The 13,663-nt window shown below is 38.4% G+C and overlaps 2 protein-coding genes across 2 annotated transcripts; one reads left to right on the top strand and one right to left on the bottom strand.

Moving 5' to 3' along the window:
- Nucleotides 1–1,299: 1,299 nt before the first annotated feature.
- Nucleotides 1,300–4,810, top strand: LOC127619356 (lens fiber major intrinsic protein-like). The gene is made up of 4 exons (XM_052092253.1): nt 1,300–2,132; nt 2,668–2,832; nt 3,210–3,290; nt 3,390–4,810. The coding sequence occupies exons 1-4, from the start codon at nt 1,770–1,772 to the stop codon at nt 3,573–3,575; spliced, it is 795 nt and encodes a 264-aa protein (XP_051948213.1). The 5' UTR covers nt 1,300–1,769; the 3' UTR covers nt 3,576–4,810.
- A 2,443-nt stretch (nt 4,811–7,253) lies between these two features.
- Nucleotides 7,254–13,309, bottom strand: haus8 (HAUS augmin like complex subunit 8). Its single transcript, XM_052092111.1, has 10 exons — nt 13,180–13,309; nt 11,318–11,379; nt 11,176–11,234; nt 10,896–11,028; nt 10,340–10,447; nt 10,172–10,263; nt 9,923–10,081; nt 9,685–9,826; nt 8,686–8,827; nt 7,254–7,855 (listed from the first exon to the last, which is right to left on the bottom strand). Exons 1-10 carry the CDS (start codon nt 13,242–13,244, stop codon nt 7,726–7,728), a joined length of 1,092 nt encoding a protein of 363 aa, XP_051948071.1. The 5' UTR covers nt 13,245–13,309; the 3' UTR covers nt 7,254–7,725.
- Between the last annotated feature and the right edge of the window lie 354 nt (nt 13,310–13,663).

The following is a 13,663-nucleotide window of genomic DNA, read 5'->3' as shown; positions in this document are numbered from 1 at the left end:
AACTAATGAGCAGCAAATTTGGGGCTAGTTTAGTTCTTTTGTAAGGGCGGCGGTCCTGCACGAGACATTGAAAAAACAACGAGACGCTGAAAACGGACAAAGACGCATGGGCATGTTTACATAAAAATAAAACAAATAATAATTGAAAATAATTGAAAAACCGCAGAGGTGCACGCAAAAAAAAAAAAAGTTCGGTGTGAACAACCCCTAAAACTGTCTGTTCGCACACCTCACTTTTTATTACTTTCGAACCCGAACCCAATACCAACTTGTAGTTGAAAACTGACCCATCAGGCTCAGGTCAGGTATCAGACCTCTAGTTCCACTAATGTTGATGACCAGAAAGTGTTCAAATACATTGTCTTCTTTTTGTGATATATTTTACTTTAAAAAGTGTGCTTATGCTTTAAAAATTTTTCTTGAAAATAAAATACCACGTGGTTTGATATTTTGTTATCTAACGCAATAAAATACGTTACGGGCTTCTGTAATTCCAAAGGTTAAGACTAAAAGTTTTCGATTTCAATGTTTGTGCAATACAACAGCGCAAAAGACAAACAGGGGCTCAAATCAGAAAGTCTGATAAAGGAGGTTTTTACATGCTAGCTTCATGCTCTGAGGCACAATGAGTTTCCTGTGGTCAGGGATTTCGATGCATGCATCTGAACACTATTCGCTCATATCTCTCTCCTAAGGGCCTCCCTTAAGCCACAGGGATGGAGATACATTGTGCGTGCAGATGCAGACATCATTCCGAGGATATGTGCGGGTGTGTGTTTTCTATGCCTGTGTGTGAAGTCAATTCAGCACTAACTCCCACATCTAACCTGGCAAAATAAATCCACTTTATGTGTCAAAGCTATTAATATGAATGACTAAGCTAAAGTATCTTTTGCATGTCAACCCAGAACCCTATTTTAGAAAGAGCCAGCATCCTATTAGAAAGCAAACTTAAACGAGACATTTCAGGATCTTTAACAGTCTGGGCAGGATCAGGATCTTTACTGGTCTGGGCAGTCATAGTGTTCCCATATGACTCTCATTGGAGGGTTTATTTAAATATTTTGGGTGGCATAGGTGTTCCTATCCCCTTGTCGAGAAAGATATCTTTCCAATGAGCCATTGCGTTCATCTTAATCTCACTCTCTTCGAGTTTAATGGAGAGAGAAGTGAGTGCAGCATGGTTGATATGGGATGCCCCCTTAGCTTCTGTCTCGCAGGGGGGGATTATGTCGTCACGCTGGGCCCCTAGGCCATTATAAATGCCCCCTATGTCCCCTTTGTGGTCCATCAGACCAGGTCTACATGGCATGGGCAGGATATGCTCTGTAACCTCTTCTGTGTCTCTCAGCTAGAATTAGCCCTGTAGATTTAGCCTTTAGCATCGATGTCCAGGTCTTTCTGACAAAACCCTCCAAAGTTTTTACGTGTGCACACACAACCATACACACCTCATGTTTCTTTAGCAGTCTAGGTGTTCTGCAGGCGAAAGAGAAACAACGCTGGCTGAGAAGACCTATGCATGGCTTCACGTGTGACCGTTTACTCACGGTTTCCCACACAGCCTTAGCTAACGGCTAGCTCTATTAGGAGAAGATTTCTGCATTGACTTTATTTCCTTTTTGTTTATTTTTTTTGTGACAACTTCGGCTCGGCTAGTCAAACAGGATAAAAGTTTGAAAAAAGGACTCAAAAAGGACTTCCTTTAGCCAGTTTTTGACTCAAAAGCTCCTCTAATTTCCTCTCATCTAAATTGGATCTCATAAATCATGATGTGGGAGTTCCGCTCTGTAATGTTTTGGCGGGCGGTGTTTGCTGAGTTTTTCGGCACAATGTTCTTCGTGTTCTTTGGGATGGGCGCAGCGCTTCGCTGGACCTCCGGACCGTACCACGTCTTCCACACTGCCCTCTGCTTTGGTTTTGCTGCTGCCACACTGATCCAATCCATCAGCCATATCAGCGGAGGACACATCAATCCGGCTGTCACCTTCGCCTACCTAGTTGGCTCTCAGATGTCTCTGTTCCGCGCTTTCTTCTACATTTGCGCTCAGTGCCTGGGGGCCCTGGCAGGAGCTGGAGCCCTCTATGGAGTTACACCCAACAACATGAGAGGCACATTGGCACTTAACACGGTAAGTAAAAGTACAAGATATTGGTCCTCTAAATTGATGTCACTCTAAAAGTACAAGTTTTCATGTTTTTTAATGCATATGCCGCTAAGGCATACCGACATCAATAGATTAAATAATAGCAAAATGGAATTCTTTAGGTGTCAAAACAAGGACAGTACTAGGATGTGATCATTGGGGGGCATTAGGTTCTCTCTTCGTCTGATCGAGTGGGTCCCCTTGGTCGTTATGCTGCCTGACTGGAGGGGCATAAGAAAAATCTAGGGGGACAATGCCCTAGACCCGGACATGTGTCAACATAACAAAACACACTTTGATTTTGGATTGCATTTTAAAAAAACAAAACTAAAAAAGCTAGATATATGAAAAGTCTATTTAATTATGAGATGTAAACCTTTATTTATAGTTCTCACATAACCTAGAACCTTAGTACCCTAGTCATAGTACTGCACTATTCTGCCCTAATTGAGAGGGGTGTTGCAGAGTTTTAATTCTTTGTTAATGCTTTCTTCATACCCGTCTGTGTGTTATCCTACAGCTGCAGCCAGGCATGAGCCTGGGCATGGCGATCACAGTGGAGGTGTTCCTCACCATGCAACTGGTGGTCTGTGTCTTTGCTGTCACAGATGAGCGACGAAACGGACGCCTGGGTTCTGCCGCTCTTTCCATCGGTTTTTCCATTACCATGGGCCACCTGATGGGGGTGAGAAAGATTTGACTAATATTTTAGTTTTACTATTAAAAGTTTGGAGTATGCAGTACACCAAAAGTATTTAAAAATTTGCAGTAGACCATTTACCAACATTAATATATATATATATATATATATATATATATATATATATATATATATATATATATATATATCATGACTCATGACTTTCTCCAGTGGAAAACAAAATGCAGTATGTTAGAGACTGACAGCCTCAGTCACAACTCATTTTTATGGTATAGAGAAAAAAAGGCTATTAATTTAAATGGTGACGTATTTACATCTCCCTTTGTGCTCCATGGACAAAAGAATGTCAGTAGTTTTTGGATGAAATATCTCTTTAAGAACATTGTTTCTGTTTGAACCAGATGTACTACACTGGAGCAGGTATGAACCCCGCCAGGTCTTTCGGTCCTGCTGTTATCATGAGGAATTTTATTAACCATTGGGTAAGAAACTCAAATCAGGATCCATATATCTCATGAAATAAATAATATACTGTATCATAATATGTATTAACCTTTGGCTTTCTCTGTGCTCTGTGACAGGTGTACTGGGTGGGGCCCATGATTGGTGGTGCTATGGGTGCCATTCTGTATGATTTCATGCTGTTCCCCCGTATGCGGGGTCTTTATGAGAGGCTAGCCACTCTCAAGGGTAGCCGACCTCCAGAGGCCAAGAACCAGCAGGAGACCCGCGGTGAGCCCATTGAGCTCAAGACTCAAACCCTTTAAACCTGTAAAGAACCTTTGGATGGAAATCTGGCTCTATTTCACTGGACCATCTCACTGCCCCAACAAACAGCCTTTATACCTCAAAACATACTAGAAAATACATACCGGATTAAATAAAATCTGGGTGGGTGTGACCCACCCATAAGGCCACATATCTACTAAACTACTGACAATAAAATCAGGGGACAGTTCACCCAAAAATGAAAATTCTGTCATCATCTATTCAACCTTATTTTGTTCAAAGACTTTCTTCCATGGAACAGTAAAAGAGATGTTAGGTAGAATATTAGCCTCAGCAACATTTACTTTAATTATATTTCTTTTTGTGTTCCACATAAAATAAATAATAATAAAAAAAGTTATACTGGTTTGGAACAACATAAACGAGGAGTAAATGATGACAGAATTTAAGGGACATTAAGGGAAAATCAACTACACTCTTGAAATTCTGTTTAATATTCTAGGTTTGTACCTATATGCTGATATGTTGTTGAAATGCAGGGCAGAGGGCAGTGCTGAGTCAGCAGTCCACGTGGCAGAACCAGTGGGATGTGGGCAGGGTGTGTGAAGTGGGTGGGGTTTATTGTGGGAGGGGCTAGCACAGTTTATATAGGCTTGCTTTCCACATTTCATCTGATTACACATTTTCAATTTTAAGTTCTACAACACAAGATGCGGATGTATGCAACTTAGCAGGGTTTTACAATTTTATTTTCATATTTCTTTTCTTTTTATTTCTGTGTGAGAGTTCATGTGTGCATGCAGGTGAATGCTAGTGTGTGGGTCTTTTTGCGTGTGTGAGGGTGTTTAGGAAGATGTGCCCAGGCATGTGTGTGTTTAGTTTGTGAATGACCAAGCGTTTGTGTGAGTGTGTTGTGTTTGTCAGCTAAGCATTTATTTTTGGTTTTTATCATTACAGCTTGCCCATGTTTGTATCATGCTTGTTTTTTATTATTATTATTATTTTTATGGGAATCTAAGACATCCCATACTGTATTGTTTGAAATGATATTCCATTCACTTTGACTTACACACAATCCACCAGTGGACTGACAGCCGCCTTTACCACCAGTCTATGCTATGACTTAAGTATAAAGTGTCTGTGTTGCCTTTCATTAAATCTTGTTTGAGGATAACATCCATGACTGGGCAAAAAATGGCAATATTGATGTCAATAAGAATCATATTTGAATGCAAATAAATACATGGAAAAGAAAGCGTTCTTGTGTATATCGCATGTGCACACACTGCAGTTTGCTTGCTACATGTGAAATTGGATAACCGTTTGTGTCAGTCTGGGTTCAATACTAGTTAAGCCCAATTTACAGCTTTTTGCGGCATTGATTACCACAAAAAATATTTTGAATCATCCCTATTTAAAAAACAATAAAATAATAATAATAAAAAAGCCATTACAGTAAGACGCTGAAAGTGAATGGGGCCAGTCCATGTTAAAATACACATTGTTTCAAAGTATAGCCACAAGACATAAATTTAAATGTTAACAAGATTTTAGAATAACAAAATAGCTTCCTAACCTTATCAGTGTAAAGTTGTTACATTAAAATAATGTGAACATGCATAGTGTTTATGTTATAGCCTTACTTCTAAAATTGTGTGTATTTTAATGTTTATTGACTTTAAAGTGATTTTTTTTGTGTGAGTGTGTCATTTCCTCTGTAACGAGGACCGGTTGTCCTGTTTTTACTAAGGCAGTCTCCTGGCATGTTGCCAACCAATGTCGGAAGACAGAGATTTTAGGTGTTTCCACGTCACTTAATAGCCATCTTGCTTTCCCTGCCATTGCAAGTAGGGAACGAGTTTGTGTCATGACCAGAGTATGTGAGCGGAACGGTTTTGCCTGGAGCGAGGAGCAGGTTTTTAAAAAAAATCGGAGCGCCATTGTTTTCTCTTGCTCCAAGTGTGCTCCGCTAATGCTCCATCACATGCACAACACCTGTTAACGGACCATAATGCAGGAATTCACCACGTGTTAAACACTATAGGCATATCTATTTCTAGCCTTGATAGCCAGCCGTCCGGCATTTTCATGTCCTGATCCAGGCCACATCAGTTCCTCATCTTATGCGAGAAACTTCATGTGTGAAACACGTACCTGAAACAGCAGCGCAAATTTGCTCTTGCGACAGGGCTTTGTACAAGGAGAATTGAAACTTCATCCCCAGACAGTTCTGAGGAGATGGGATCTGTTCTGAGAATCAGAAATAGATCTTTTTGCATTCCCGGAGACCACGCATTGTCACCTGTGGTACTCCCTGACTCATACTCCATTTGGCATGGATGCTCTACTTCAGAAATGGCCAGCGGGACGCAAATATGTATTCCCTCCTTTACACTTGCTTCAAGTGTTTTGAAAAATACAGGAGGATGAGGAAACTGCTAGTGGTGCCGGAATGGCCCAACTATCTCTGGTTTCCAGGGTTAATAGAGCTCTTGGATGTCCCCCCTGTGGAGGATTCTACTTAGCTCACATAGATATATACTCACATAGGCGGGGGGCACGAGTTGTCATCCACAACCGTAAATTATGGAAACTTCTCATCTGGCCCCTGAACGGTGGTGAGTTTTCATGGATTGGTGTTCTTCTCGAGGTGAGGACCCTGTACCAATGTAATGATAATGACTGGACATTTCCCTTTGAGTGGCTCGTCAATGGGCAAACACATTCTGTTGATAAAACACGTAAGGTGGTTGAGACATTTCGCCCAGTCACCGTCCCAGTATGGGATTTGTGTTGAAGGCGGTAACTGGTCACCCATTCGAACCATTAGCCACAGTGAGCCCAAGCGTACTCTCATGAAAGACTAAACCGCTTCTTGCTTTGGCTTTAGTAAACCGTGTTGGGGACCTTCAAAAGTTGATGGTCGACTACTCTTGTTTACAGTTTTGTACCTGCACAAGATTTTGACCACTCCATTCAGGGCTTGGGTTATTACCCTTCAAGCTTTCTCCCCTCCCCATTTGCTTCAGACAAGGTAGAGAGGATGCACACACTATGTCCAGTAAGGATGCTGTGTGCATCGATCATACGAGGCAAATAAGGCTGACAAATCAGCTTTGTCTGTGTTGCAGGTCACTTAAAGGGTTTAGCAGTTTCCAAACAACGTCTTTCACATTGGATCATAGATGGCATTGCGCATGTGTATGATTCGCAAGACATACCATTTTATATAAATGATTCAAAAACAATATAATTGATTCATCAGGTGCTTTAAGTTAGTTTAGAAGATAGTAGGCTGTAAATATGATAAAACAAAAAGTTGCTAGTTTTGATAAAGTTTGCGAGGTTCACGGATGTGTCTTAATAAAAGAGTTTGGCAAAAAACACAAGTGTCCTGGCTTGTGATAGTTTTCAAATTCCCCGGGCACTTCTATATATATTACTTTTTGTTTTCAGGGTTAAATATCCAGGACTTAATATTTTAGTATCATCTTGATACCGAAGCACTGGTACTTATGTCATCACTACAATGTGATTAAAAATTGGGGTTTTAAAAAAAAAAATCATTCATGTCTTAATGTTTCCATCATGTGCTATCGAAATTATACGACTTCCCACTTCTGAAGTGGTAATTACGAGTATGTTGCATTCAAGTGCTTTGTTGTCTGAAGGAACAGGAAACACTGACGACACCAAGTTCATACATATTTCTTGAGGAACTTTTATTTTGACACCATAATACATATTACTCAGCTTGCTGACGATAATGAAATTGGTCAACTAGAAGCTTTTTTTTACAGTTTAAAAATGTACAACATGCATCAAACAGCTGATGATATACATTACAGAATATGACTGAAAAGTGCCAACAATTAGCTATATTTAGAAAAATTTATAAAACCTGTCATTCACTAAAGAGACTGTACTCTTCTCTGCCATGTTGAAACTTTGACTCCTGCCAACTCGGAAACTCAGGTATCAAAATTATCTCAAAGTTTCCCAGTAGTAATTATGACTTGAATGGTCGTTCATGTGCAACATCTGAGTGGGAAAAGGTTTACGATAATTCAGATAAAAACTGACAGCAGCATAAGCCCCAGAAGCTAAGGCCTAGTAATCATTGTAATCAATGACAATCCTGAAACAATGACATAATGCAAGAAAACATCTTTAATACTTTGATTTGTATCATGACATGGAGGAACAGAAGAGAGTCTGTACGGTGTTCTTTCCCATCTGGTCTTCCTCCAGTGATGTCTGGACTAGAACTTTCTCATGTCTTACTAATGAAGACACCTCCAGCAGTTCAGAAAATGTCCTAATAATAATAATAATAATTAAAAATGCATATCAGAACATGCAAAAATAAATACACATACAATTTTAAATGCACAAAGGCATAACTGCAGGGTTGCATGCTATTCAAAACTGATTTGAGAATGCCTTTGAAATTAAATTACAGAATTTAAGTTGAGGGAGCAAACAGGATGCAGAATACATTGTGACTCAAATTTAAAATGTTCAGAAGTAGAATTAAAATGTAAATTACATTTTAAGAAATTACATATCTCAGGATGAAAGACCCATAACCATGTTATCATACTTTACATATGGGGTGCTTCCAGAAACATTGGATAATCAATGCTTAAAAATACCACCAAATAGAAATTCAATTTAGATAATTTAATTATATTAAATACGTTAATTTTAAGGAAAATTATATAATTTACCAATTTAATTGGTCAATATTTATTTCTATAAAATTATCTAAAAACAAGGTGTTGGACATTTTGTGGTGCTGTATGGAAAAAATGTTATCCGTTTTAATGCCCATGTATAAAGTTTGCCAGTACTGAACTTACAGAAATGTATCTAATTATTTGAGAAAAATATATATATTTTCAGGGAATAAACAGGCATAGTTTTGTGTGACTGTTGAATTTCTTTGAACTCTTCCTGTATTCCAAGTCCACATCCTGTTGGGTGTGGCTAATTCAATTAAAATGCCAAATAATTAATAAAAACATTTTGCTCAACCCTGATCAACAGCACCCAAAGCTGCATTTGAAATAAGTATAAAGGTACAGCATTCGGTACTATGGCCTACACAATGTACTAAGTCTTTCATGTATATGGATGTGCTCCTACTTTGTCAACTGCTGGCTGATCTCGTGTCCTGATTTCTTCATCTCTCCAAGACACTCTGCTGATGCCTCACAATCTGTGGTAATGTCCTGTGTATACTGTTGCAAGTCACGCTCACTCTCATTCAGACATCCAACTGCTTTGTCTGTGTAAGAAATTATTTATTTAAAAAAAAAAAATCAATAATTGTTTTGAAAGCACATTAGTATTAATTGAGAATCACAAATTGTTGACTGCGTGAAGCGTTTCATCTGGAAAGTGTTGCAGTCTAATTAACATGTGATAAACATATTATAAAGAGCAGATTTACATACATTCTAAATCATCTCAAAGACATCTGCTGATTTTAAATGAATTAAATTGAAATCTGAGTTTACATGATTCCTTCATGAACATTTTTAAATAAAAAAAGATAGCAGCTACGGGGCAAGTGGATCTTAATGGAACAGACGCAATAATGGCGGTGAACAGTGAAATATAAATTATATCAAATCCTGAATTTGTCCAGATCCACCGATCCTAATAGAAATTTTGAGAAGCCCAAATCTCCAAATATATTTCGAAAACCGGGGTTTAATCCCACAAACAGCACTTTTTGTTTAGCTCAATTTGAGCATAGCGCCTTTTGAAAGCAGTTCTTTTTGTCAGTGCCAAAAGAATACGAAAGTGCCAGAGCCAAGCATTTGTTTGTAAATAGTAACATCATCTAATGCAAGACACGGCTAGTCATGAATTTCTCATTTTGGCCACCATAAGGGGGTGACCCGACTTCTGTAGTCTTTTCTAAATCACTGATATGGCTAGTGCATCACATTAAACATGTCAGAATAAGTACTGTTAGTTTCTTTAGGTGTAAAACTTATGCTGAATTACTCAATGCACCTTTAAAAATCAAGACATTTACAAAGTCACTGAAGAAATACATATGGTCAAGAATTTAATAAGAGTGCATTTTCCAGGTTCTGAACACTTTAAAGAAAAGAAAGAAAGAAAAAAACACACCTAAGAACTGCCCCGTGTCCTCTCCAATGTGCACATTCTTCACAGGGAGCTTGTGCCTTGTGGCATCAATTGCTGTGGCAAAAGACTTGTACTCCTCTGAAAACTTGTTTGATACAGCAGCAATAGGGCCTAAAGCCTCAATCTACAATAAAAGAGGGACTCAAATGAGAGACGTGTTAACATGTAGATTTAAGAGAATTAAACTGTTAAATATGTAAAAAAAAAAAAAAAAAAACACCTGTAAGTCCAGTAAATTGTTGATTTGTTTCTGTTTTTCCAGAAGCATACACTGTCGTTTCTTGCAATTCACTTGTGCACGCAACAGCTGCTCTTTCTTCATGACCGTCAGAATATTCTTCTCCGCCTCCTCTCTCAATTTTCGATTTTTATGCTCAATCTAAATAACATAAATGAAGGACTTCAAATTTCTGCTAACATGCTGAAAGACAGGTAGAGAAAGCGTTTTTCAAAAACTATAACATGAGACCTTAGCAGTGAGGAAGGCCAACAAAAATGTCTCCATCGCCATATCCCTTTCATCATTTTTGGGGTCCATTGCGCTTGGCGGTGCAACTTTATCTGGAAAATAATGACCTTTTATACAAGCAGTTCTGGTGACAAAATCGGATCACTCTAGACTACATGAGTAACACACCTTTGATAACAGAGACATCCAAATCTGGACGTATGCAGTGGCCATCCAACACAGTCGATTGCAAGATATTTCCTCCCAAATTCGAGGATTCCAGAATGCTCATCATCGCTGTTGGAAAACATTGTGTGCTCAATACCACATTCATTAGCCATCATGCTATGTCAGGATAATTCATTATCTAATGAAAGGGAAGTAATTATATAAAAATTCTGGTCAATACAATAAGCTATTATTTTTGTCATGCTATGGCCGATAACCAATAAATGGCATCTATGTTATAGATGTATACTACTTTCTCAGAAATGAGAGAGTTCAGAAAGTAACAACCAATGGATTTGAATGATTAGTTGGGTATTACACAAAACTGAAATAGTTAAATTACCTTGCTAAAGTGGTAAAGCAGAGGGTCATTTTTGCCATAACTATTGCTATCCCTTTAAATTAGCACTATAATGGCAAAAGTAATCTATATTAAAAGATAAATATCCTTTATCGACAATACAGATCTGTTCTGACAAAACTGCTGAAATGGTGGTATGAACATGGCAACACTCACAGGTAGCATTATGGTCAGCAGGATTGCTCAGTGTGCGTCTTGACTGTATGCCTTCTCTCGGCTTCCGTGTGCTGCTGACTCTGGGTGAGGAAGGTTTGGGTGGCACCAGTATTGATTGCTGCTGTACACTGTTCTACAGACAACACAAATTGAAACATCAACCCTGATGAGTATTATCATGAAATGACATTGTGAAAAGAGACAAAGCACCAAAGAAGTACAGATAATGTCACTGTGAACACATAACTTAGTCTATTCTAATTTGTATGTAGTCAGTTACCTTTGCAGGAGCCTTCGGTTCAGTTTGCATGTACCGGGACTTCACGATTGTGCCAAAGGCTAAAAATCAGATTAAACCTTTAGGGCAAATTCCAGAATTGAATAAATGGAGGACGTCATTAGTCATTATTATATGCTCTTACTTTTGGTTTTCCTCCTAGCGCCGCTGTTATTTCCACTGCTGACTTCATTATCGGTGGAAGAACTGAAAAGAATTAAAAGAGGCCTTTTAAATATCTGCATACTTGGAAACTGAATGGTGGAAATTACTACTTGAGGAAAGAATGTGTTAAATCACCACCAGAGCTACTATTTTGTGATCCTCTGAAGGAGTTTAAATTAGTCTTAGACACTTATGAAATATAAAAGTCTGATAGTTATTTGCTTGAACTAGTTTATTTTTTAAAGGGGTCATGTCATGACTTTTATTATTTAAATATGTTCCTTGAGGTTCACTTAAAATAAGTAGTTTTTTTGCACAAGGGGCAGATGTGGCTCAGGTGGTTGAGTGGGTTGTCCACTAATCGCAGTGTTGGTGGTTGGATTCCCGGCCCATATGACTCCACATGCCGAAGTGTCCTTGGGAAAGACACTGAACACCAAGTTGCTCCCAATGGCAGACTAGCGCCTTGCATGGCAGCTCTGCCGTCATTGGTGTGTGAATGTGACATGGTGTAAAGCGCTTTGAATACCGCTACGGTTAAAAAGGCGCTATGTAAGTGCAGACCATTTATTAAAAAAAAAATAAAACATTTATATATTCAGTAAACACCCACTGCTCTGATTGTCCTGCTCTCTACTTGCCATCTCACTGCTGCTGGGTGGGCTACAGAAGAGATAAGGCATAGAACAAGTCATTTTTGGCAGCTTGGTTTCAACAAATGCTCTTTTTGCAGTAAGGAGAAAATTGTGAACCTTACAGCTTGTTTTTTGTGTTGTTGTTTTTTTTTAGTACAGTGACCTCTTATATGCAAATAGATCAAGGACAATGTGATTCGTCATGACCCCTTTAAATGATAATAGCACTTCACCATGGTTTTACTGTCATATCCATCGTGTTAAATTTTAAACAAAGTAAAATTGTCAAGTTTATTGTCATTTCTTTCCTGAATAACAGAAAAATAAACCAGAGCGACAATGCGCAAACTTTTAATCCATGACAGGAAGGCATGACAGCAACTTCTGTCTTGGGTCTGGTCTAATTTCAGTAAGTGACTTTTGGGCTAACCTTGGAATGTGACTTCATGTGGTATGTGGACAAACCAATTTCATGAAAAATCTTACATAATTACAAGTTGGCCATTTTCCTATGGTCTTGCATTATGTTGTTCACAAACTTGTAGGACCTCATCAAGTGCAAATTCCTGTATGTCTAATGCGGAAGTAAGCGCAAGTTCAGCGCACAAGGCATTAAGGACATACTTATTAATATTATGGCCTTACCCAAACACCTTATCTAAACTTGACCAATCAGTAGTGTGTAAAGATAATAGGAAGCTGTTGTGTGTGACAGAAGCAAGAAATTGTCGCGCATTAAATGGAAACGAGGTCACTGGCTGTAGTGAAAGTCGTAGGTTTCCAAAAGAGTGCGGTCAGACGAATTAGCCGCATTTAGAAAAGTCGTACGAATCCTGACAATTTTGCAGTGAGAGTGTGTTGCATGTGGGGCAAGCTCACTGCCAAAATGTTGCTAGATTCGGCCAAAAGTTATTTTGCTATCTGGGTACCAGTAAGCTCAAGCAATAAATAGGCTACAATACATATAAGAATGTTTCAAGAACAAAAATAAATACAGACAAATTTACAATTAGCCAAAGTGAGCAAGACAAATTGGTGTGCACAACCAGTTATTCCCTTTAGTGCAAAATGAAGAAGTACTGTATCCATGGACGATATGCACACAAAGTGACACTGATTTGAAAACACTGCTTTTAGGTTGTATTGAATATTAAACTCACACAAAGAATATAACTGAACGTTAAATAAAAGCTAGCTATAGTCTTACTTTTTTGAGTCACTTGAAGATGTTTTCTCTACTTTCCGCACAGCTGGAAGCTTTTTGGATGCCATGTTTATAAAGTTATGATCGGAGCCCGTTTCGCGGTTGTTTTCTTCCTCTGTGCTTGACGTGCTGACATGAGTTGCGTTGAGCGCCACATCCTGCACCGGAATGCAATTGCATAGACGCAATAAATACATATAGAAATAAATCCAAGTTCATTGAAATACAGCGAATAGTTTTCTTTCAAAATGACTTTTTATCCACTGTAATTAAAAAATTACTGATAATTAACGTCCTGTTATTTAAATACTAAACAATATATATATTAATTAGACGATAGGTTTGACGTAATAAATACGCTGTTTGAATGTATAGAAAGTTCTACAATAATACAATTAAATTCTAAATGTTATATGCATGACGGACAAATGAGCACAGTTTTTATAGACAGGAACGATTAACATGTCATGATAAAAATAATAGTATT

This window comes from Xyrauchen texanus, chromosome 25 (genome assembly GCF_025860055.1).
Source record: "Xyrauchen texanus isolate HMW12.3.18 chromosome 25, RBS_HiC_50CHRs, whole genome shotgun sequence".
NCBI classification, from domain to species: domain Eukaryota; kingdom Metazoa; phylum Chordata; class Actinopteri; order Cypriniformes; family Catostomidae; genus Xyrauchen; species Xyrauchen texanus.
The sequence above is the reverse complement of the archived record's forward strand: the minus strand, read 5'-3'. Positions and strand labels throughout refer to the sequence as shown.